General features: G+C 41.4%; 1 protein-coding gene across 2 annotated transcripts in view; it reads right to left on the bottom strand.

Moving 5' to 3' along the window:
* Nucleotides 1-4,255: 4,255 nt before the first annotated feature.
* Nucleotides 4,256-24,819, bottom strand: part of CUNH11orf65 (chromosome unknown C11orf65 homolog) — a 28,514-nt gene continuing 7,950 nt past the window's right edge. For both annotated transcript variants that reach the window (XM_021172722.2, XM_021172723.3), the window contains 6 exons: nucleotides 23,340-23,393; nucleotides 15,982-16,182; nucleotides 14,730-14,860; nucleotides 11,320-11,490; nucleotides 8,815-8,870; nucleotides 4,256-4,571 (listed from right to left, as the gene is read on the bottom strand). In XM_021172722.2, coding sequence (XP_021028381.1) covers nucleotides 4,411-4,571; nucleotides 8,815-8,870; nucleotides 11,320-11,490; nucleotides 14,730-14,860; nucleotides 15,982-16,182; nucleotides 23,340-23,393 — 774 coding nt within the window. In that variant the 3' untranslated portion in view covers nucleotides 4,256-4,410. The remainder of the gene's footprint in view (nucleotides 4,572-8,814; nucleotides 8,871-11,319; nucleotides 11,491-14,729; nucleotides 14,861-15,981; nucleotides 16,183-23,339; nucleotides 23,394-24,819) is intronic.

Here is a 24,819-nt window from a genome sequence, read left to right as displayed (position 1 = left end):
TTACCTTGTAATAGGAAGGCAAATGAACACTGTTCTTTCACTTATAATCTAGTTGATTTTTCTCAAATCTAAAAAACTTAAAGATCCTAATATCCTAAATGTGGTATTTCATTTTATCATGTTTTAAAATAAATTCCTTCCTTTTGAGAGTTTCATGTTCCTCTGTGCAGCTTCTAAGCAAAATGAGTTTTGTATACACTGTAGTCAAAGTTTCCAGAAAGATTGGGTTCGGAACTGGTAAAGATCTCATATAATGAAAATTATTCCTTGGAGTAAAACCCCAACTTTGCTCTAACAGGATGTGTGGTTTTATGTATAGTGGGAGTAAGAGTGTGTAGTTAGTAGTGCATTGTTCAAAAGCAGAAGTTCTAAACCAGGTGATTTTTGCCTTGTATATATTTTTAAACTAAAAAAAAAAAAAAATCTTTTCTTGTTAGGTACAAAACAGCTGTAACAACTAGGGACGCAACACATTTCTTTACATGTTTGTTTGGTTGGTTTGGTTTTTGGTGTGGTTTCCTTCTGCTGAGTAGTCACGACGACGGCTGAGTGTTTCACAGTGTTTCTGTTCCTCTCCTGGCTACCTGCTATTATTGCTAATCTGCTCTGTCACCAGTCTCTCCTGGTCATCACTGTTTCACTGATGGTTAGAGCTCCTCTGAGGACTTCCCTTCATTCCTAGACCTTCCAAAATGTTCCATTCTTACAGTTCTTACTGAGGGGATCAGGCATACTTAATTACATTTCTTCCTAAGCACCGTCATAGTTTTCATAGGCTCTCTCTTCAGACTTTTCTTAGTATTTGAAATGTGTTACTCGCCACTGACGTTTCATACAGTAAACAGAGAGATAAAGTCTTATTCTTTCTAGAAACATGCATGGGTTCATTGGGAGCAGTGGTTCTCAGCCTTCCTAACGCCGTGACTTTTTAATACAGTTCCTCATGTGGTGGTGAACCCCAACCATAACATTACTTTTGTTCCTACTTCAGAACTGTAATCTTGCTACTGTTAGGAGTCACCGTGTAAATTACCCGTGTTTTGCAGTGGTCTCAGGCGACCTGTGAAAGGGTCGCAACCCACAGGTTGAGAACCACTGTTTTAGGCGATCCTATATGCTATAAACATTTTTCCTCCCAGATTTAATGCTACTTTGTTCCTTTCTCTTCCTTTACTCTCGTGGCCGCATCCTCAGCTTGGTGCAGTACAGAAGCAGTCATGTTCGAACAGTCCTGTGGCTGATGGCTAGTGCTCAGGTGCCAGTGTTTTTCCCTTTTCCTGCAGGGGTTTACTTTTTTGTTGTTGTTGTTAAAGAAATTCCTTCTCATACCTGGAATACTGTGACGTTCTGTGGTGAGTGAACCATCGCCGTTCTTACTGAAGATGACCGTTTTTCTGAGCGTGTTACAATCCTGCTCACACTGTTAGGTTTTCTAAGATTAAGTCATCCATACACTTCCAACATGTGAGAGGTAGAGCCATCTTTAGGAGGTGGGCCAGTGCAGGGGGGTTAGGGGAGGGCATGGGTTATGCTCTTTGAATTCATAAAATGGAACCCTGGTGCTGCTTTATGTCCGTGGCATGATACTGTCTCACCATAGAACCCAACGGAGTCCTACGAGTTATTTACCTCAGGTATTGTCCCAGCAATAATGTGCCATCATAACACACATGGGGATATAGGCATCTCTTTAAACTCGGTCCCTAATACTTTTAAGTATAAAACCAGAATGGAGTGGCTGGTCCTCTTGGTTTTGGCGTTGTTGTTGTTAACTCACCTTTTATTCCCCACAATGTATAATTTCTTGAGATTGACAGTATATACCATCAATCCCAGTAATTCAAAAAAAAAGAGATGATTCAACTTTCTTCCTAATAAGCATATGAAATGAGATATTGTATGCTTTGTGAGAGTTTTTTTCTTTTTCTTTTTAATTCTTTAAAAGCCTAAAAATGTACTCATATTAATGGAATACATTGAAGTGTGTAAGTGGTGTAATGTTCAAATCAGAGCATTTCTCCTCAAGGGTTTTCTGAGGTTGTGTTTGATGTGTATATGTGTTTTGCCTGCATTTATGTCTGTGTACCACTTGCATGCCAGAAGGTGGGGTTACATTCCCTAGAGATGGAGTTAGATAGGAGTGAGCCATCGTGTTAGTGCTGGGAATCGAACCTTGGTCTTCTGGAAGAGCAGTCAGCACTTTTAACCACTATGCCGTTTCTCCAGCCCCAAGTGTATATAGTTTGTTTATGGTAAAAGTCTCCACAGCCCTTTTTATCGCGCTTTTGGAAATATACAGAATGTTGTTTTCTATAGCTAACCCAATGCAATATCACTCAGAGCTTAATTTTCTTTTTATTCTAATTATTAAGGCATATTGATATATGTAATATATTGATATATATTAAGGCATGTGCATATATGTAAACTTATTGACCATGTCTGCCCTCTGTTCCCCTCTGGGAGGTGTCCTCCTCCCTGCAACCCCATGCCTTCTTTCATAACTCACGGTTGCTTTTGTACTCTCAGGTCTTTTGTTTCCATGTGACAGACAGCATGAAATATTAACTTTGCTATGTCTGGCTTTTATTTTGCTTAACACGATACCCTTCAGATCTATTTTGCCACAGATGATGGGTGGCATGATTTTATTCTTTTTATGAACAAATAGTATTCAGATATATGCACATACATATATATACATGCATGCATATATTTCTTTTTCTAGAAGAGGATGCTGTATTGGTGAGAAATATTTAAGTCACTGTTACCTGCATTAGGACGTGTCTGTCCCTTTATGGTAAGCACTAGTCTTCCTTGCTGAGAATGGGGATGTCTTGCTTTGTTCTTAAGCTTCTTATTTTAGAGCTCACAAGTTTGCAATGAGATCTTAGGTCCAGGTAGGTCAAGCCAAAAATGACTACATGCAAGCTCAGTTTTATCCTGCTTCTAACAAACCTTCGTAAAGGCAGCTGTAAAGGCAAATCCATTCACAGTAGTTACAAATAAAATACCTTGGAGTAAATTCAGCTGAGGTTCGGAAAGACCTCTACTGCGGAAATTACAAAGCGCTGATCAAAGTCACTGGAGAAATCCCAAGATGGAAAGACTTCCCATACCAGACAAAGATGTTTGTAGACTGACCAATCCTTTTTAAAAATCTGAGGAACATCCTTTAGAGAACTATAAAATCACAAAATTCATATAGAAAACCAACTTGCCAGTAGCTAACAACAAAACACTTGAAAGGATTGCAAGACATGTTTGAGTTACAATAATGAAAATTTTATGGCCCCAGAGATAAAGCTATATACCTCACTAAGCTAATTCTACACTGATGTTCGAAAAAAATGTTATGTTGACCTAGGCACCATTTCCTTATTTCCATTGGTGCTGATAAACTATATTTTAATGCAGAAGATTAAAAGTTGATTCCCTGTGTCTCACCCTATACCAAAAGTCAACTCAAACATGTCAAGACCTAGAGGTAAGATACAGAACTGTTACAGAAACACAGGAAACATAAGACGCTAGTGGGAGTAAAGACTTTCTTGATGCACCCTTAATGCACAGAAAACACAAAAGTGGCAGGTTGGGAATCATACCAACCGAAATGCTCACTCGGAGCAACAAAACTATAAGAACAGAGAGCACTAACAGGTTTTAGGTAAAGATACTTGCCATCTATTAATCTAAAGAGTCAATATCAAGAACACATTTTTAAAAACTTTAAAAAATGTTAAACCATCAAAACCACAAGATGCTGTCATGCTATAAACAATGCACATTATCAAAAACCAAACAAAATGTGTGTGTTGATATGAGGGGAAAGTGAATCTGCTGTGTGGTTCAGCAGCGTCACTTCTGAGTGTATCTCCAAAGGAAGTCAGGGTACCAAAGACGTCCGTGCACTCTACATGCACTGTGGCACTACACACCCAAAGGTGCCAAACTAAACCAAGTGGAGAGACATCAGCCACCCTGACTCCGTCGGTACATGTTGTATACACCATTCTCCATAAATGTGTAAATTGTTACCTGTGCAGAATTAAAAAGAAAAGAAAAATCAGTGGATACTTCAGTAAGACAAGTAAGTGAGAGCCGTTTGGAGATGGAGTGTTCGGTGATTGAGCCCTGCACTGAACAACTGCCCCGCAAGCAAAACTGTATTTGAAGGTTCTTAATGCCAAAAAAAGTATCTTTATTTTAAGTATAACTGTCAAACAACTACAGTTTATCAGAATACCAGGAGGAACTGTACACTGTCCAGGGCAGTATTTCTTCAGTATCCCTTAACTAAAAGTAAGACAATACACATGTCATTGTAGTCAGAATAAGTAGTTTCTTGGCTTTCGCTGGAAAGTGGGCTTGAAGGTAGGTCCATTGCTCAGAGAAGGGAATCCTTTCTGGTTACATGCCGAACATGGAGTCGGGTGTTAATCTAGTGAACTGTTGTGTGTAAGCATTTTCATAGTAAGTAGAGTCATCATACAGTGACTCCCCTGCTTGCTTTGCCTCATCTCCATAGATGTTGCTCTCCAGGCTTTTCTGTATTCGCTGAAGGTTGACATCTAAAGAGAAATGATGGACAGTTAGAACAATGCCCTGCTGGGTGTGCTGGTGAATACCTTCAGTCCCAGCACTTAGAGGCAGAGGCAGATGGATCTCTGAGTTAGGGGCCAGCCTGCTAGGAAGCATGTTCTAGGACAGACAGGACTACATAGAGAAACCCTGTTCAACTTACACACACACACACACACACACACACACACACACACACACACACACAATCTTGCCCTATAGTCCTTTTGTCCACACTTTGAGCACATGTCCTTATTGTGGTTTTATAGAAACGGAATGCCCTATCTCTGTTCTACTTTAACCACTGTCTTTCTCTACATAGGTCTCTGCAGGGCCTGAGTTCTAGGTATGGTCTACTTATAACTACTTGTCTAGTTTGGGGTAATCATTTATGTTCTGTAAGCCCAAGTCTTCATCTGTCAAATGAAAGACAGTAGTAGAACCTGCTTCATGGTGTGTGTATACCCTCATAAAGGCCACAGAGTGACATAAGGTGAGCGTCTCTAGCACAGTGCCTTACTCCTCTGACTGGCTCTTTCACTGGTCAGGTGACTGACCAGTGAGCTCCTGGGGCCCACGTGTGTCTTCTCCCTAATGCTGCGATTATAAGCACCCACAGACCACGCCTGACCTTTCTTACACAGTGCTTCAAGCTTGCAGAGCAAGTGGTCTTCCCCACTAGTTAGGTCCTGCCTGGTTGTATGAGGATTAAATGGGGTGGTGCATACTCTTTGGAAACCGAGCTTTGTAATTAACTATGGCCATTTCCCTCTATGGATCGGCTCTGGATATCCCCATACCCCTATGCACAAAGGCCCTGTCTTTTTGCTTTGTGTTTTGAGACGGGCTCTGTATGTTCCTGGCTGTCCTGGGAACTATGTTGATCAGGCTGACGCTGAACTTATGAGATCTGCCTGCCCTGCCCCTGCCTCCCACGTGTCTGGCTTTCTCTGGCTTCTTGAATGGTTAGTGTGTATTCTAGTGCTACCTTCTTCACTATTTAAAATAATTTTCACCTAGCCTTTTATAAAGGTGATAGTTGGAAAGAGCATACCCTCTACCATAACCCTTGAGAACTTAGTAATTTATGTTGTTTCCTTTTTTTGTACCTGCCATTTCTGTTCTTTAATCTGCCAGTGAACCATATGTGTGTACTCTTTGAGATTACTGTAGCAAGGCTTTAGCCTCCCTGCCCTTTATTATAAAGACTGTTACCAAAAATTGTTCTATAGAGGCCATTGTAATGGTTAGTCTTGGCTGTCAACTTGACTGAACTTAAAGGGAAGCACTCCTGTAAGGAATTTGCTTGATTAATTGAAGTGGAAAGGCCTAACCTGAATTTGGTGGCATCCCAGATAAAAGATGGTAGAAAAGGAAGTTTGCTTTGCCTGCCCGCCTTCATTTTAACGGCAGGTTTATCTGCACTGTTGCTGCATCCTTTCACTGATACCAGAACCAGCTTCTTCGGGTTCCTAACATGTCCTGAAGACTAGCAGCTCTTCAGGCTTTCAGAACCGATGTTGTACCCAGCCCCCATGGAATGTCAACCACTGGATCCTCAGACTCTGGTGTGAGACAGCCATTGTTGGGCTACTCACATCATACTGGTTCAGTCAGTCTTAGAGGTCAGCGTTAATCTCTGTTAATCCCCAGTGCAGAAACTGCTTGGTGTGCTTGAGGAATCGTCATGGGTCTGAGAAATGAAGGGTATGAGTAGGAAGCATAATGTGTTCATGTATGTACAGCTAGTCAACGGAGTTCATACGTGAAAAGCTCTGTATTCGAGGCATCCGACTGCAGCAGTGTTTCAGCTGTGGATTCTTAATCTGCTTCAGTTTAAATCCTAACATAGACTAACCTTGAGCAAGTCATAACATCTTTCTACCATCTTTCTCAGAAGATGCAGGTAAGGGAGCCTGTTTCATATGTTTGCTTGAAAAGTCAAGTCAGTTTATTCTTCACTGTGGTTGTTAAGAGTTCACATGAGGGCTGGAGAGATGGCTCAGTGGGTAAGAGCACCCGACTGCTCTTCCGAAGGTCCGGAGTTCAAATCCCAGCAACCACATGGTGGCTCACAACCATCCGTAACGAGATCTGACTGCCTTTTCTGGAGTGTCTGAAGACAGCTACAGTGTACTTACATATAATAAATAAATAAATAAATCTTAAAAAAAAAAAAAAAAGAGTTCACATGATCTGTTGTATGTAGAATGGACTTGAAGTGTCAGCGTGGAAGCCATTGCAGAAATCACGAAAGGCAGTCATGTGGTGAGTCTGGGTGGCATCAGCGAGCTGAGAGTGAGTGAGTGAGTGAGCTAATGAAAATGGGAGCTCCTACTGGGGGGTAACGAGTGTTGGGCAGCATCCTGAGCTCTGGTAAGTGCCCAGCACTAACCTAGGCTTTAGGTGTCACCACAACCCACAAGCTAGGTATAGATGCTGTTGCTATTTTTGCTTTACAAAGGAAGGAGTTGAGCTATTTAGCTTGCCCAAGAGCACACAGTTAGTAAAGAGCAGAGCTAGAACCCCACAATGTAACCTCTGCCTGACTGCTGCTCTTATAAGGAGCAAAGCCACACTCTGATCACAGGTCATCACAGGCTTTCCTTACTGCGCTGCCTTGACAAAAACACAGACATGGGAAGAGTGACTCCTAACTGAGAAGTGCCTCTTTAAGATTGGCCTGTAGGCATGTGAATAAGCCTTTTCCTTCCCAAGTTTTTTTTTTTTGTTTTTTTTTGTTTTTTTTTTTTTTTTTGTCCTAGTGATTTCTCACAGCATAGAAACTCTAAGACATATTGGAATCATTGTTATTTCTGTGGTATAATGATAGTCTTAAGTGTGTTGTTACTGGAAGGACACAAGTGGCATTGAACTTAAACATTTCCAACATTTGGAGGCATTCTTTTTTGCCAAATCAAGTTTGCCCACTGGAGATCATTAGCAAAACCATGAGCTATGCTACTTGAAAAAATGTTATGCAGCTGGGTGGTGGTGTCGCATGCCTTTAATTCCAGCACTCAGGAGGCAAAGGCAAGCAGATCTCTGTGAGTTCAAGGCCAGCTTGGTCTACAGAGTGAGTTTCAAGACAGCCAGAGATACACAAAGAAACTCTGTCTCAAAACAAACAAACAAACAAACAAATAAGAGGGCTGGTGAGATGGCTCAGCGGGTAAAAGCACTGGCTGCTCTTCTTAAGGTCCTGAGTTCAAATCCTAGCAACCATCTGGTGGCTCACAACCACCTGTAATGAGGTCTGACACCTTCTGGTGTGTCTAAAGTCAGTTACAGTGTACCTATGTATAATAATAAATAAATCTTTTTTAAAAACAAATAAGAAAAAGAGTTATTCAACCTTAAATAACATAGACAACCTATTTTAAATGATAGTCCTATGTGTAAAGGTGAATACGACCTGACAGTCATTCATACCCTCGTACACTCACACTCTTGATGGTAAAAGATTAGCTTCTTGGATGTATGTTAGAGATTGGTTCTAATGCTTTGAGTCAATTGGGAATCTGCATGTCCAAATGCCAAAGGTCCTTGTCCCCAATTGGGTTTTGATGGACCAATAAAGATGCCAGCTGCTAATGGCTATGCAAAGGGAGACTGGGTGGGACTCAGGAGGGAGGAGGAGGGAGAGATCCCCATGAAGTGCTGGGTTGTGGATGGATGTAGGAACTGCAGGAGATAAAGTCAACAAGGCATGTAAGAAGTTGGGCCACTGGCCACTTCCCTGATCGGGCCTGGAGTAGCAGCAGAAGGTTTAAGAGTGCTTAGCCTTTGAGGGAGCCAAGGCATTTTAAAATTAATGTGTGTGTGTGTGTGTGTGTGTGTGTGTGTGTGCCTTTCATTTATGAATCCAAAGATTCCCTAGGCAGGTGGCTCGAAGCGTAACCTGCCAAGATCCACAGTGCTGTGGCCCAGACTCAATGCTACAGACATATATGCAGATAAGAAGAGTATCATTTCGACTCATACGGATTTTCCATAAAGTATCGCTAAAAATCACCTACTTTGGACTGGAAGGATGACTCAGTGGTTAAGAGCACTCGATGCTCTTCCAGAGGACCTGGGTCACTTTGCAGCAACCATTGTAACAGTACATATAACTGTAACTCCAGTTCCAGGGGATCTGGCGTCCTCTTTTGGCCTCCACAGGCACGTCATGCATGGTGGCACAATTAAAATGAAGGCAAAATACTCACGCACAAAAAAATAGTCGCCTACCTTTTAAGTTAGCTGAAGAGTTGCTTGTAGCAGTTTCTCTCCAGCTTGCAATATACCTGCAACATATTATATGGGCACTAAGTTGACTTACTACTAAATAATAAATTAGTTAACACATGCTTAATGGTGGCACCTTCACTAGTCTCAATGTTCTGATTTTTAAAACAAATTCATCAGATTTTTTTTAAGCCTTTCCAAGAAATTCCTGATTTAACAATTTTCCTGTAGGGAGAAACGCCATATTTCAAAGTTTTCCCACACAGCGTGTCATTAAACCAACTATACACAAAGTTAACAGTAAGGGAGACTGGAAGCCATAAACACCAACAGAAGCAGCTGCTCATTCCTGCCATAGGGCCAAGTCGCTGAAAGCTTGCTCTTGCGTCAGATGGTTTGTGTCTGTGGTCAGGAGCACTGCTAGCGCATTCCCAATCCTCACCCCCCTCACCTTCAAGTTCTTCTTGTCAGGGGCCATTTAAAATCGTTGCCTTCTTTTTCTACTTACTCGGAATGAAGTAAAAGAAGTACATAATTTGGAAACATCTAATTTAAAAATGTGGGTCTTCGGTTGCTCTCACCATTTCAAAGTATGTGTTTTCATTCTACTACACACAGAATCTAACAGAAGAGACTACGTACAGAGGTTTGTCCACACCAGCGTCTCCAAGGGCATAATGACAAAGATATCTCTGAATAATGGGAAGTTTCACCTTGGTCCTCAGGTCTCTTTCTCGTGTTCTGTCAATGACTGACTTTGCTTCTTCCTGTCCCTTTATCTCCCTCTTTTTTCCCGACTTTTTATTGATTCTTTGTGAGTTTCATATCATGCACCCCCCAGTCCCGCTCATCTCCTCATTCCTTCATATCTGCCTTTGCACCCTCCCCATCAAAAGAAAAGGAAAACAAACAAACAACAAACAAACAAACAGAGAAAACCACCAAAACATAGAGAACATCTCATCGTGGAAGCTGTAGTGTGTCACAGTGTCCCACAGTATACCCCTCTGTCCACACATCTTCACTTGCAAATGTTCACTGCGATGAGTCATTGGTCTGATTAGAGGCCTTTAGCTTCTGCCACACCATAGACACTAGATTGCCACCAAGACTCTTCCTTACCCTGTTGTTGCCCTATACCATGAGATCTTGCAGCTTTGGATCAGCAGGACTGGCCCTTTCATGTGCTCCAGCAGTTCACAGATGTAGATTTTGGGGTGAGCCAACTCAAAGCCCTGGATCTGGGCCTGGTGGTAGCTGATCTGGTCAGCTGCTGGCTCTTCCTTATCTGCACCACAAGGTGAGGTCTCTGTCCCTCCTCCAGCTAGGCCATCTGCAGGAGGCGGGGCCAGCTTTCCCCATTCTCATATCAGTTCCTTCACTACCAGGGCCAGCTCTACTGTGTTGCCCAAGCGGCAACTCCCTCTGTTAGCATCTCCCGTTTCTTTACCATCTTTATAATTTTTCTTTTTGCCAATGAACTATCCACAATGCTTGTTGTAGCTAAATTCATGTTGAACATTTTGAAATGTGTTTGCTCTGCAATCCACTCATGTGACGTCTATGGTTTGGAGATGGTGAGTATATTCAGAATTGTGCACTCTACCGCAATCAACTTTCAAACATCATCACACCAAGGAGACCCTTAACATCCCTTGTCTATGACCTTCTGTAACCCCAATTCCACGGCCTCAGGTAGCCACTAATACATGGTGTCTAACAGTTTTATTGACATCGTGGCACACAACAGTATTTTGATGTTTTACTGCTGAGTAATAACTACATTATGTGGACATAACTGCATTTAACTTGCCTAATCAATGGATGGACATCAGGGTTGCTTCTAATTTTTTCCTCATTATAAACGGTTTCTGTAAACATTAAGGCTAGCTTTTGTGTGGACATATATTTTCATTTTTCTTTATACCCACTTTGGAGTGGAATTACTGGATTATATAGCAAAATTACCAGCCATTTTCCAAAGCGACTGAGCCACCACCGACCACTCCTGCCAGCCAGGTGTGAAGGCTCCACTCTCAGCACTCTTGCCAACCCTTGTTGGCAACTGACTAGCCATGCTGGTCATTTGAAGTGGTCCCCCCTGTGCCTTTGACTGGCACTTACTTGATGAACAGCCTGATTTCCACTGCACAAAATTCTAGTGATAACCTTCTGATGGCTGTTTATGTTACTGATACAGTTTTTTAATATCTAAAATGACTAGGTCATATAAATTGAAGCTATTCTTTACATAATTAATCTTAAGTAGTAGCCTTGTTTCTAAGTCCCAAAGTAAAACAAAGTAGAATTAGCTAGACATAGCTGCTGAAGTATATTCTTCTGCCTTACTATAATTTTCTTTTCTCAAAACCAGTTTTCATTTTCTATTGAAACAAATAATACCATTTTTGAAGGCTATGTTCGTAATCCCAAGGTTCATCCTATAAACAGAAAATTTTAGAAAGAAAAATACAGGGCTCTGTCTCCTAAGAATCGCTCCGTACTTACTCATCAAAGTTGAGTGTGTTTGTCCAGTTCAGCACTTCATCTACTTCCCACTCCATTACGGAGTCCACTCCACCATCTTCAATGCTCTTGATTAGGCCTTTTGTTGCTTTGTGAATTAGACCTAAAGTCTCATTATCTGTTGCCTTGGCCTCCAGGCTTCCCATGTAGTACCTAAATCAAGGGAAAGAAGCAACACACATTTATTGCAATAAGTGATAAAAAAAAAAAAGTAGACACATTTGATAAGTGTTGTTGTTTATATAAATTATGTTTTTGTTCTATATACCAGCATGATAGAATAGAATAATCCTGGGGTAATTCTGTTTGTTTGTTTGTTTGTTTTTGTTTTTGTTTTTCGAGACAGGGTTTTTCCGTATACCCCTGGCTGTCCTGGAACTCACCCTGTAGACCAGGCTGGCCTCGAACTCAGAAATCCACCTGCCTCTGCCTCCCAAGTGCTGGGATTAAAGGCATGTGCCACCACTGCCTGGCATCCTTGGAGTAATTTAATCACTAGCCAGAAAGACTTCACTTAATTACCTGGCATAAGTTTCAAATACAAAAAAAAAAAATCTATATCAAGTTATGAGTAGAAGAATCCCAGAGACTAAGCTAACTCTCCCATTTTATAGGTGAGGGAATAAATCCAGGAGGAGTTGGGTGACCTCTACAAGATCATGAGGCTGATGGCAGGTAGGAAGGGAGAGGAGGTCTGTTTATCCACATCTTCGTGTCAGATACACTGCACACCATTTTCTTGTTTTTCTTTTAAAAGTCAGCCATTTGTGGTGGTTCTTTCTGTCTTTTTATATAAACAACTGAGACTTGGAGATGTTAAAAAATTGTTCAAGGTCATGAAAGTAGTAAAAATGAGGGAAGACAGCATTCAAATTTACTCAGCACAACCCCTTCTGTCTGCCTGATACTATTTTTTTTCTTTTTTTTTTTTATTACGTATTTTCCTCAATTACATTTCCAATGCTATCCCAAAAGTCCCCCATACCCCCCCACCCCCCACCTGATACTATTTTAAGCACTACTTTTAGGTCATTGTTCCTTCCAAGCACAAAGAGGGAGACATTAGGGAGACTACTAAAAACACAGAACACAGAAATTCACTGAGAAGACAAATATCCCAGCAGCACCAGACTGTGTCATCATTACTAGGCTAAGCTACAAGAAATGCCTAGAGAAGACCTTCGTCTGCAGTGAGAGGACTTAAATGATGCTTGGCACCCTCAGTGCCTGAGGAAATAGCAATCCCACTACGCTCCTCATTCCTGGCACCCACAGCAGTCAGTGTGCTGGGAACCTAGCATACAAACATAGCCATCTATGTGACTCCATGCCTCCACCCGCCACGCCATGCAGAGGAAAATGCACTCCTTCAACGCCACTGCGGGAGGTTATACCTGTGGCCAAATGGGAACAAAGCCAGTGTCCTTTGCCAGGCCAGCATTCAAAGAGACAAGTTCAGGGAGATGGCTTTTTAACTCCAAGAGCCAGTTTACAAAGTTAGCCCAACTGAGCCCCCAGGGGTAGACACAGAAGTATGGAGAAAAAGTGACAGTGAGCTTCCATGGGAACAGAACTCTAACCACGGACTTAAAACAGTACGAATGAAATGCCTATAAGCCAGGCGTGGTGGTGCATGTCTTTAATCCCAGCACTTGGGAGGCAGAGGCAGGTAGATTTCTGAGTTCGAGGCCAGCCTGGTCTACAGAGTGAGTTCCAGGACAGCCAGGGCTATACAGAGAAACCCTGTCTCAAAAAACAAAAAAACCAACCAAACAAACAAACCCCAAACAACAACAACAACAAACCCTAATGAAATGCCTATGAAATGTTTCAGCAAATCTAAGGAACTCGGGGAGATACAGGAGAATACATACAGAAAATTCAATGAAACTGAGGAAATTTATAAATGAAACTTTTAGCAGATATACATCACACACACAAAAAAAAATCTCCCAAGAGAGGATTTCACTAATTCGAATTAAATAGGACACTGACAGCTTCACCATCACATTAAACCAGAAGATAAAAAAAAATGAACATAAAGAAGCAGCTTTTATAGTATTTTAGATAGGAAGGGGCAAGGGAAATGAAGAAAAACTCTGATAGACATGGCAGTGGTATAACATTTTGAACTGCTACAAGACCACAGAAAGTGCTGGGTGGTGGTGGCGCATGCCTTTAATCCCAGCACTTGGGAGGCAGAGGCAGGCGGATTTCTGAGTTCGAGGCCAGCCTAGTCTACAAAGTGAGTTCCAGGACAGCCAGGGCTACACAGAGAAACCCTGTCTTGAAAAAACCAAAAACCAAAAACCAAAAAAAAAAAAAAAGACAACAGAAAGTGGAAAGACACTGAGCCTTGTTTGTCAATCAAATGTGTCTAACCTGAGGAAAGATGTAGCTGTGCAGGTACCCAGGCCCAAGGGCTCTGATAGAATCGGATACACAGAAAGCCGGGTGTGATAGCTCGTGCCTGTAAGTCAAGCTTTTGAGGATTGCCATGAGGTGAAGTATGAACAAAGTTCTGTAAGACAAAGACTGAGAGAGGAGAGAGTGGAGGGCACTCCCCACCTCAGCACTAGACCTGCCCTACAGGAAAAGCTCAGCAAAGGCCTGCATCTCCCGTGAAAGCACAGCAACCGCCAGGAGACAGGAAAGAAACAGAACCCCCACCAGTCTGTGAAAGAGAAAGAGCAACACTCTGATCACTGAAAAGCCTCTCAACCATCAAAATAAACAAGATAGGGAGAAACAATGGCCCTGTAACAACTGGGAAATAACAGAAGTCAGAAGAAAATTCTTACCGGTAATAACCTTAAATGTAAGCAAGCTGATTTCCCAATAAAAAATAGAGTCTCTTCTCTAAATACAATCCCTAGTCACTGCCCTAATCACCTGCAGTTGTCTAAAGCAGGTTGGCCAATGGATGTGTCTGTGGAGGGTTGTCTTGACTGTGAGTTGATGTAAGAAGACCCAGACGCCCTGGTCCACTCAGTTCTCTGGGCAGGCAGTCCTGAGCTAGGGATGAGCCAGCACGCAGCATTCTTCCATGGTTTCTAATACCAGCTGATGCTGGCTTTCTGGCCATGATTTGCCTTAGTGATGGACTGTATATAACCTGCAAGCTAAAATAAATCCTTCCTCCTCTAAGTTGCTGTGGCCTGACCGCCTTATCACAGCAGCAGAGAATAAACCATGCCCTTTGTTTAAAAAAAAAAATCTGCTCACAGTGTATGTGTGGGGTCTATTTCTCAGTTCTGTGGTCTGGACCACAGTGTATGTGTGCGGTCTGGACCACCAACTGCTCTGTAAGTCTTACTCAATTCTGCTTGTTTTCCTCAAAAAATACCACATATTTAATTATTATATTTAATAAGATTGATCCATCGACTTACATTTGTCTCATCCAATCAATTTTTTTAATTTTCCTTTTCTTCTCCAGATCTTGCTTTCTCTTCAGTTTAGAGAAATGAAATTCGCTTTCCTTTGTGCTGTCCACCACTCCGCTTTCAAGTGGCATCCAAAACTATGGCAGAGCAAGGGTAAGCATATACAGAGTTAAAATACTGATTGTGAAGGTAACTCTCTGGACAAGAACTTTGATGGGTTGATAGGTATGTGCACGAGAGGAAGGGGTAGAAGAGAAGACAGACTTGTTTTCTCCAGTTCTCACACTAGACGGTGTTTGCTGTGTTTCCCTGCACTTTGCCTGTTTAATCACTTACCGCACTGCACTCAAGCGTCCTGCCTACTTGACTATCTCTAGGTACAGACTTCCTCTGTGAGGGAAGGAGCTGTGGGTGGATCTTCTTACTACAGTTCTTGGCGTCTGGAACTAGGCTAACACTTGACAGACATGCAACAAAGTACTAAATGAGTGTATTCCCACCTTGGTCATTTTAAACACCTGAAACATTTAAGCATTTGGTATCTAAGTATACAGCATTTTATAATCTATGTTTTTAGTATATGGTTAGCAGAGAGTAAATAAACATGGCCTAGTTTCAAATCCGATTGTTTGGTTTCAAACCCAGGACAAGGTTGGACCAGGACAAGGGTCTGGGATGCGTACTTTACATACCAAAGCAGACCTGGCTTCCAGGTTCTTCCAGCATCCCTCAGTCCCTACCTGACCTACTCTGTCCCTACCCTTAACTCTTAATTTTCTAACCCAGGTGCTGGTCTGCCCGTCTCCCTATATAATCCAGACATTTTGCGATCTCTCTCTCTCTCTCTCTCTCTCTCTCTCTCTCTCTCTCTCTCTCTCACTCACTCTCTCTCGCTCTCTCTCTGTCTCTCTCTCTCTTCTCACTGAGCTCAGGGACCCATAGTGGAAGGAGAGAACCAACTCCTACAACCAACTCCTCCTCTGACCTCGGCATGAACACTGGAGCACATAATTGCCCCTGCTTGCACACACATCATTTACACACACACACACACACACAAAATAATAATTAATTAAAATAAATAAAAAGTTAAATTGTTATCCTTACATGAACAACCCCAGAATAGCTAAGTTAAGCCATTTTTTTCAGTTCTGTGGTTTGGAATTATAATTAGTATTTTTAAAATTCAAGATTAATTTTCAAACAAGATGAATTTCTAAATACATAAAATAAGGGTGACTGCTTTCCATCTTCTTACTCTGTAGGAAACAGGCCTCCAGCTGTTGTTCTCTACACGGCGATACCAGCCACTGTTGTCCTCCACTTGGGGTGGATCATCTTTGTTGTGGGATGTGTATCTTGCTGGAAGCTTTGTGTAATCTCTAGGGCTATTAGCACACAGATCCTCAATATGTCTGTGAGTAAAAATTTTATAGTATATCTCAGGTGGAAATCTAACCTGTATAGATGAGAGAGTTCAAAGCATCATTGAAAGGCAATAACAGAAATGGGTTACATTTTAAAAATTCTTTTAAACTTCATGTAAGTGTGCTTTCAAAGTACCAAATGAGGACTCTAGCCAAGGAGGCAGGCTGCTAACTATAGCTCTTTTCCCTCTGCTCACCCTAACTGCCACAGGCCACCTGCTGAGGCCTCCCCTCCCCCACTGCCCCCCTCTTCAGTGGAGCACACAGATCTTCCTCTCCTAATGAAGAGGTCAGCTAACTAAAGACTGTTGGAAAATTCCACCGGGCCCCCAGAACACGAAGCCCCCTCCCCTCCCAGAAGAAAGAGGTTGGTGGAGCACATAGGCTGGGAGAGGCTGATTCCATTCCTCAGAAAACCAAGGGGCTGCCTGCAGCTATGGAAGCCCCTTGCTACCCCACTTCATAAGGACCAATCAGTTTAAAAGTCACACTGTTCTTCCAATCGCATTGTGCCTAGTGGCTGTTGCTCTATTCTACCCCTGAAAACTGTATAAAAACTGGCTGAACATACTGCCTGAGGTCACCACCTCTCCTTCAGGTGCAGGACGACCCCCCAGTGCACCGGAACAATAAATTTCTCTTGCTTTTGCATCGATCCCTGGCTCCACGTGGTTCACTCAGAGGGTCCCGGTAGCTAAGGCTCATCAGAGTCTTATACTAACTTCCCTCTCCCCAGTTATTGCTTTATTCCACCCCCCCCTCCACTCCAGTAGGTACTCCCAGGGAACTGGCTGGCTACTCAGGCCAGGGAAGTGGTAGGCTAACTGCATTATCGTTGCCTATCCCTCCTCTCCACTAAATCCAATCCTGAGTCTCATTCCTAGTTCTGTAACAGATCACCTGTTGCATCCTCCCCTTTTTGACCCTCCCCCCAGACCATCTTATGTGGATCACATAGATTTTCACCTCTTAACCCCCCCCCACACACATATATGAATTCTCCTTTATCCTAGCTTCTAACTCCAGCAGGTACTTTCTGGGAAACCCCAAGGTCATTGAAGATCTTCACCTCCTTCATCCCTCCAAGCCCAATCCCCCAGGATCATTCCCCAGCTCTGTAGCAGACCTTCTGCTATGGCCTCTCTTCATTCTCTTCCCCATCCCTAGGGGACTAGGCAGATCCTGGTAGAATACCCTGGTCTCCTTCTTCCTGTGGATCCCATTAACACCTTCCTCCTAGCCCATACCCATTCTTACATGTCAGCTCCCAATATCTAGAAACACATTTTACCTGGAACCCCTTTTGGTCACACCTATTGGGATCCCAAAATTTTTTCTTATTAGCCAACACACAGCCACTAAATCTCCTACGAACCAGGGAAAGCAACAGAAACCAAAAAAACAAAACCCCCACCCAACAAAGACCAGGTATCAGCACCAAGAATTGCAATCTTCCCAAACCAAGATGCCTAGACACCAGCATAAAAATACAATTAATAGCCAGAACAGTATCTCCACTAGAGCCCAGCATCTACCATAGCAGATCCCAAGAAATGGAATATAGCTGAAGCACAAGCAAAGAACCTTAAAATACTCACTATGAATGACAGAGGTTCTTAAAAAAGAAATTAATAAATCCTTTAATCTATGAAAACACAAACAGTGCTAGGAAATGAAAAAACAAACAAACAAACAGTTCAAGACTGAAAGTAGAAATAGAATCAATAAAGAAAACACAAATTGAGGGAAATCTTGGAATGAAAAATTTAGGAACTTGAACAGAAATCTCAGAGGCAGGCCTCACCAGCAGAATACAAGAGGTGGGAAAGAGACTCATAGGCAGCAAAGACACAATAGATGACATAAATACCGTGGGCAAAAAAAATGTCGAGTCTGAAAAAAGTCTGGCACCAAGATCCAGAAAATGAAAATGTGAAAAGACCAATTCTAGGAATAACAGGAATAAATGAAGGAAAAGAAACACAGGTCAAAGGCACACAAAATATTTTCAACAAAATCATAGAAGAAAACCTAAAGAATAAGATGCCTATCAAGGGATAAGAAACATACAGAATACCAAATAGACTGGACCTGAAAAGAAATTCCCCAAGGCACATAATAATCAAAGCACTAAACATACAGAAGAAAAGAATATTAAAAGAAAGAATATTAAAAGCTGAAAGGGAAAAAGACCAAAGACCAAGTAACATATAAAGGCACACACTTTTAAAATAACACCTGACTTTTTTTTTTTTTTTTTTTTTTTAGTTTTTCGAGACAGGGTTTCTCTGTATAGCCCTGGCTGTCCTGGAACTCACTCTGTAGACCAGGCTGGCCTCAAACTCAGAAATCTGCCTGCTTCTGCCTCCCAAGTGCTGGGATTAAAAGCCTGCACGACCACACCGGGCTAACACCTGACTTCTTAAAGGAAAGTCTAAAAACTAGAATGGTCTGGAGAGCTATTCTAAAGATTCAAAGTCACCACAGCCTAGACTACTACACCAGCAATACTTTCCACCATAAGAGACGGATAAAATAAGATATTCTGTCATAAAACCAAATTAAGAATATCTATATATAAATCTAACCCTACAGAAGGTGCTGGAAGGAGAACTCCAACCTAAAATGGTTTACCACACCCAAGAAAACACAGGGAATAATCCCAGCAAATCAAAAGAAGGAACATACACACACACACACACACACACACACCACCAGCACCACCACCATCACAGTAACAAGAATCAATAAACATTGCTTATTAATATCTCTCAACATCAATGGTCTCAATTCTCCAATAAAAAGACACAGAACGGATGCAAAAACAGAATCCATCTTTCTGCTGTATCCAAGAAACACATCTTAACATCAAAAATATACATCACTTCAGTGTAAAAGGATGGAAAAAGATATTCCAAGAAAATCTACCTAAGAAGCAAGCAGGTGGAGCCATTTTAATATGTGACAAAATATACTTCAATCCAAAACTCATCTGAAGAGATAAGGAAGGACATTTCATACTTGTCAAAAGAAAAGTCCACCAAGAGGACACTGCGATTCTTAACCTCTGGGCACCAAGCACAAGGGCACCTAAGTTCATAAAAAAAAAAAAATACTGCTACAGCTTAAATTACATGCTGAATATCACACACTGATAGGTAGAAACTTCAACACCCCACTGTCACCAACAGATAGCGCATCCAGACAGAAATTAAATGGAGAAAGGCTAGAACTAACAGACCCTATAAACCAAATAGACCTAATATATATTTACAGAACACTTGACCCAACACACAAGAATATACAGCACTTCATGGAACTGTCTCCAAAATTGACTACATAGTTGGATGTCGCAATAGTTAAAAGGAAATTGAAATAACTCCTTGCATCCTAACTGACCACTGCAGATTCAAGCTGGGTATCAACAACAACTAAAAGCCTACAAACTCATGGAAACTATGCAGCTCTCTACTGAATGAAAAGTAGGTCAAAGCCAGAATTTGAGAAATAATGACTTTTTAGAATTGAATAAAAATGAATATCCAACATAACCAAACTTATGGGATACAATGAAAGCAGTTCTAAGAGGCAAGTTCATAGCATTATGTGCTTACATTAAAAAAAATCAGAAGCCGGGCGTGGTGGCACATGCCTTTAATCCCAGCACTTGGGAGGCAGAGGCAGGCGGATTTCTGAGTTCAAGGCCAGCCTGGTCTACAGAGTGAGTTCCAGGACAGCTAAGGCTACACAGAGAAACCCTGTCTCAAAAAAAAAAAAAATAGAGTGAGAAAATTCATACTACTAACTCACACATACACACACACACACACACACACAAACCAGTAGCCCTCATATATATAAAGACATCAGGGAACCAGTTTTCATAGTAGCCATGGTAATACAAAATATCTTGGGACAAATCTAATCAAGGAGAAAGAAAATGAAAAGTTATCAGAAGATGGAGAGATCTCCCATGTTCATGGAAAGATAAGATTAATATAGTAAAAATGGCTACCCTACCAAAAGCAATCTACAGATTCAGTGCAATACCCATCAAAACTCCAAGGCAGTTCACAGATCTTAAAAGGACAATTTTCAGCTTCATTTGGAAACAAGCCCAGAATAGTTAAAACATATGAATAATAAAAGAACTTTGGGAGATATCACTATACCTGATTTCAAGTTGTACTACAGAGTTATAGTAATTAAAACAGTATGGTATTGGCATTGATCAATGGAATGGAATTGAAGATGCAAATATAAACCCACATGCCTATGGACACCTGATTTTTGACAAAACCAAACCAAACCAAACCAACCAACCAAACAAACAAACAAACAAAAACCAGAAATACACACTGGAAAGACAGCATCTTCAGCAAATAGTATTGGTCAAACTGGATGTCTTCATGTAGAAGAATGCAAAAAAATTTCCATATTTATCACTCTGGACAAAACTTAACCCAAATGGATCAAAGACCTCAGCATAAAACCAGATACACTGAACCTGATAGATGAGAAAGAAAGTGGGGAGTGGACTTGAACACTTGAAAAGACTTCTGAACCATTAGCACAGGCACTAAGATCGAAAATTAATAAGTGGGATCTCATGAAACTGAAAAGCTGCAGTGATGCAAAGTACACAGTCATTAGGACAGATAAAGCAGCAGCCTACACAACAGGGAAAGATTTCTACCAACTACACATTGGATAGAGGTCTAATATCTAAATACATAAAGAACTCAAAAGACTAGATGTCAACAAAACAAATAGCCCAATTAAAAATGGGGTACAGATCTAAACAGAGACTTCCCAAAAGAGGAAACTTGAAAATGTTCAACACCCTTACCACCAGGAAAATCAAAACTGCTTTGAGATTTTTATCTGTCAGAATGACTAAGATCAATAAAACAAGTGACAGCACGTGCTGGTGAGGACATAGAGGCAAGGGAACACTCATCCATTGCTGGTAGGGCTGCAAACTTGTACAGCCACTATGGAAATCAGGAAGATGGGAATCGATCCACCTCAATATCCCGCTCTACCACCACACTTGGGCATATACCCAAGGGATGTTTCGTCCTTCTTCACTTGCCCAACTGTGTCTATGGATGCTCTATTTACCATAGCCAGGAATTGGAAACAGCCTTCATGCCCCTCAGCAAAAGAATGGATAAAGAAAATGTGGTACATTTATACCATGAATTATTATTACTTAGCCATTACAAAACAATAAAATCATTAAATTTGCAGGTAAATGAATAGAACTAGAAAAATTGTCCCAAATTGGGTATCCTAGACCCAGAAATACAAATATGATATGTATTTGCTTATATGTGGATATTAGCTATTAAGTCAACAATAACCAAGCTACAATCTGTAGAACCACAGAGGAGTAAGGAACAAGAGGGTTCAGATCTTGTTAGAAAAGGAAATGGAATAGACAGTCATAGATGGAGCACTGGAATGGGAAAGGAGAATGAGGAAGGAATGTGGGAGAGACAACTAAAATTAAACGGTAATTCAATTTTACCCTAAAACAGTTGAGGGTTTCTAAATACATTGTGGTGGTTTGTGTAGGTATGGCCCCCATAGATTCATGTGTTTAAATGCTTGGCAATAGTAAGTGGCACTATTAGGAGGTGTGGCCTTGTTCAAGGAAGTGTATCACTGTAAAGGCAGAGTTTTGAGGTCATACATGCTCAAGGTTCACCAGTGTGACATAGTCTCCTTCTGCTGTCTTCTTCGGATCAGGATGAAGAACTCTCAGCTCCTTCTAGAACACCATGTCTGCCTGCATGCCACCATGCTTCCCACCATGCTAATAATGGGCTAAACCTCTAAAACTATAAGCCAGCCCCAATTACACATTTTCCTTTATAAGAATTTCCTTAGTCATGGTGTCTCTTCACAGCAATAAGACACTAACTAAGACAAGTGAAGGCAATCTAAATGAAATCATCAAACAGAGTCTCATCTGGCCTTCTCTTGCCTACAGAGGAAGCATCCTGCCCAGGATTGGGTTACATGTAACCGAGTTGTTGTCCAAAGGGGTCCCAGGCTGTTGCTAAGGGTTGCTCTCTATAAACTTACAAAAAGCCCCCATTGCTGAAGAGAACGCTTATTCAACACACTGAACATGAGAAAATCAAGCTGGTGCCTCTATAGGGCCTTCACCCCTAAGTTCTAGCATCTTTGTTACAGGAAGGTCCTCTGCACACTACCAAAAGAGAAATGTAAACTCCAACACAGTATCAAATCTTTGATCTACAACGCTGTCCTGCCTACAAGCTATGCTAGGGCAATGGTGGCACAAAGCTTTTGGGAGTAATCAGCCAACATAGTCTTTGACTTCAAGCCCACTCCATTGGATGGAGCCCATATCTGACTCTCCTTGGATCATCAAGCACTTGACTCTAAATAGTTCAGGGACCAAGGGTAAACCAAATACCACTGATTCAAAAAAAAAAAAAGTAACAATAAAATGACTCCTAATGACACTCCACTCTACGCGTGGATCAGTGTCTTGCTCAGCTGTCTTCAGAGAAGCTTTGTCATAACCAAATTCCTCCTCTCGTGCCTCAAGGAACTCTGTGGAAGAGGAGGTGGGAAGAATCTCAGAGCCAGGGGGATGGGGGACACCAAGAAACCAAGGCCTTCTAAATCAACATGGGCAAAGCTCAGAGACCAAGGCAGCAGTACAGGGCTGCAGGGGTCTGCACCAGGTCCTCTGTATGTGTATGATGGCTTCCAGTTTAGTGTTTTTATGGAATTCCTGAGTGTGCAAATGAGTGCATCTCTGACTCTTGTGCCTTCTCTTGGGTTCTTTTCCTTCTGTTTGTTTTGTACAGTTCTGGTGTGTTCATTTTTTATTTTATCATATCATATATCATATCATATACCATATCATATATAATATCATTATCCCTTAGAAGTCTGTTTGTTTTATAATGAGAGATAGAAAGTTAGTAGATCTTGAGGGGAGGGGAGGGAAGGGGAGGGGAGGGGAGGACTGGGAAAGAGTAAATTATGTGATGTATTATATAAAGTCATATATCACATAATGGGATATAGATAATGATATATAATGTTTATATAATGACACATAAGATATATTATGTGGGGAAACATTACATTTTCAAGAAAAGGGAAAAACAAACCTACCAAATAAGGATTCATGCATACTCACCCCACCCAATCTGAATCGGACTTGGACGCCAGCAGCAGCATCTAGGAGCTGTGCCTGTAGGGAAATAGGAGAATGCCCCTTCAGCATCCCATGGGCATCACTTGGCTCTCTCTCTCTACTGATTAAAAGTAGTCACTGATATTTATTGTTCATACAACAGGTCAGGTAAATATACTTCAAGTGATTAGATTTAAATCATAAAACGTTTTTACTTGTAATTATGGGTGCCCGTGAGTACAGGTGCCCACGGAAGCCGAGGCTTTGGATATCACTGAAGCTGGAGTTAGTTACAGGTTGCTGTGAGCCACCCAGCGTGGATGCTGGGAGCTGAACTTGGGTTCTCTGCCAGAGCAGGATGAGCTCTAACTGCTGAGCCACTTCTCCAGCCCTGAAATCAAAGTCCTCTGAGAGCTAAGGACTTAATGGACAGCTCTTAGGATAACAGGAACAATCCTACCAAACTCTCCTGTCTCTGCAATATAAATACAAATCCTAAATCAATGTGATGTCCATGCCTTTAGCCCCAGCACTCCTGAGGCAGAAGCAGGTGGATCTCTGTGAGTTCAAAGCCAGCAAGGTCTACACAGTGAACTCTAGGACAGCCAGGACTATAGAGAGAGAGTCTGTCTCAAAATAATAATAAAAAATAATATGAGTACAAATCCTAAGTGACTTGCTATTTGTAAAACAGAAACAATAAGTCCTCAAACATAGGACTTAGATATAAAGGATTACCTTGTCAGCAAATCCAGGAGAAAATGCAATTGGTCCACTCAAGCTCAACACTAGATGGACTAACTAGCTTTTGCTAAGTCAGAAAAGATCCAAATTTCTGTGAGAATTGTGTTTAATAAATCTTGTAAATCTTTTTTCCTAAAAGAAAAATGGGGGGGGGACCCTTGACCCCTTATCTGAAGACAGTTCACAACTATATCCTTTACGTTAGGTTAGATTAGGAAATAGGTATTATAGTTTGAAAATCTACTCATTTTTCAGGATAATTTTCTCCTTTATAAATTAAATATGAAATATAAAATATGAAATATAAAATAAAATATAAAGGTCCAAAACCTTTATAAATTAAATATGAAATATAAAATTCTGTAAGAATTTTTTATATTTGAATAGTGATGTTATACATTCATACATTTTCACTAAATTTTGGACATTTTTTTTTTGTTTTGGTTTTTTTCAAGACAGGGTTTCTCTGTGTAGCCCTGGTTGTCCTTGAACTCAGGGATCCGCCTACCTCTGCCTTCCAAGGGCTGGAATTAAAGGTGTGCGCCACCACCATCAGGCATGGACAAGTTTTGAGCACAGAGCTCCATAAAAAAAAAATTTTTTTTTCGAGACAGGGTTTCTCTGTATAACCCTGGCTGTCCTGGAACTCACTCTGTAGACCAGGCTGACCTTGAACTCAGAAATCCACCTGCCTCTGCCTCCCAAGTGGGATTGGAGGCGTGTGCTGCCACCACCACCT

This window comes from Mus caroli, unplaced genomic scaffold (genome assembly GCF_978045245.1).
Source record: "Mus caroli unplaced genomic scaffold, Mus_caroli_1 scaffold_11, whole genome shotgun sequence".
In the NCBI taxonomy this organism is placed as follows: Eukaryota; Metazoa; Chordata; class Mammalia; order Rodentia; family Muridae; genus Mus; species Mus caroli.
This window is presented reverse-complemented; position numbering and strand designations above follow the sequence as displayed.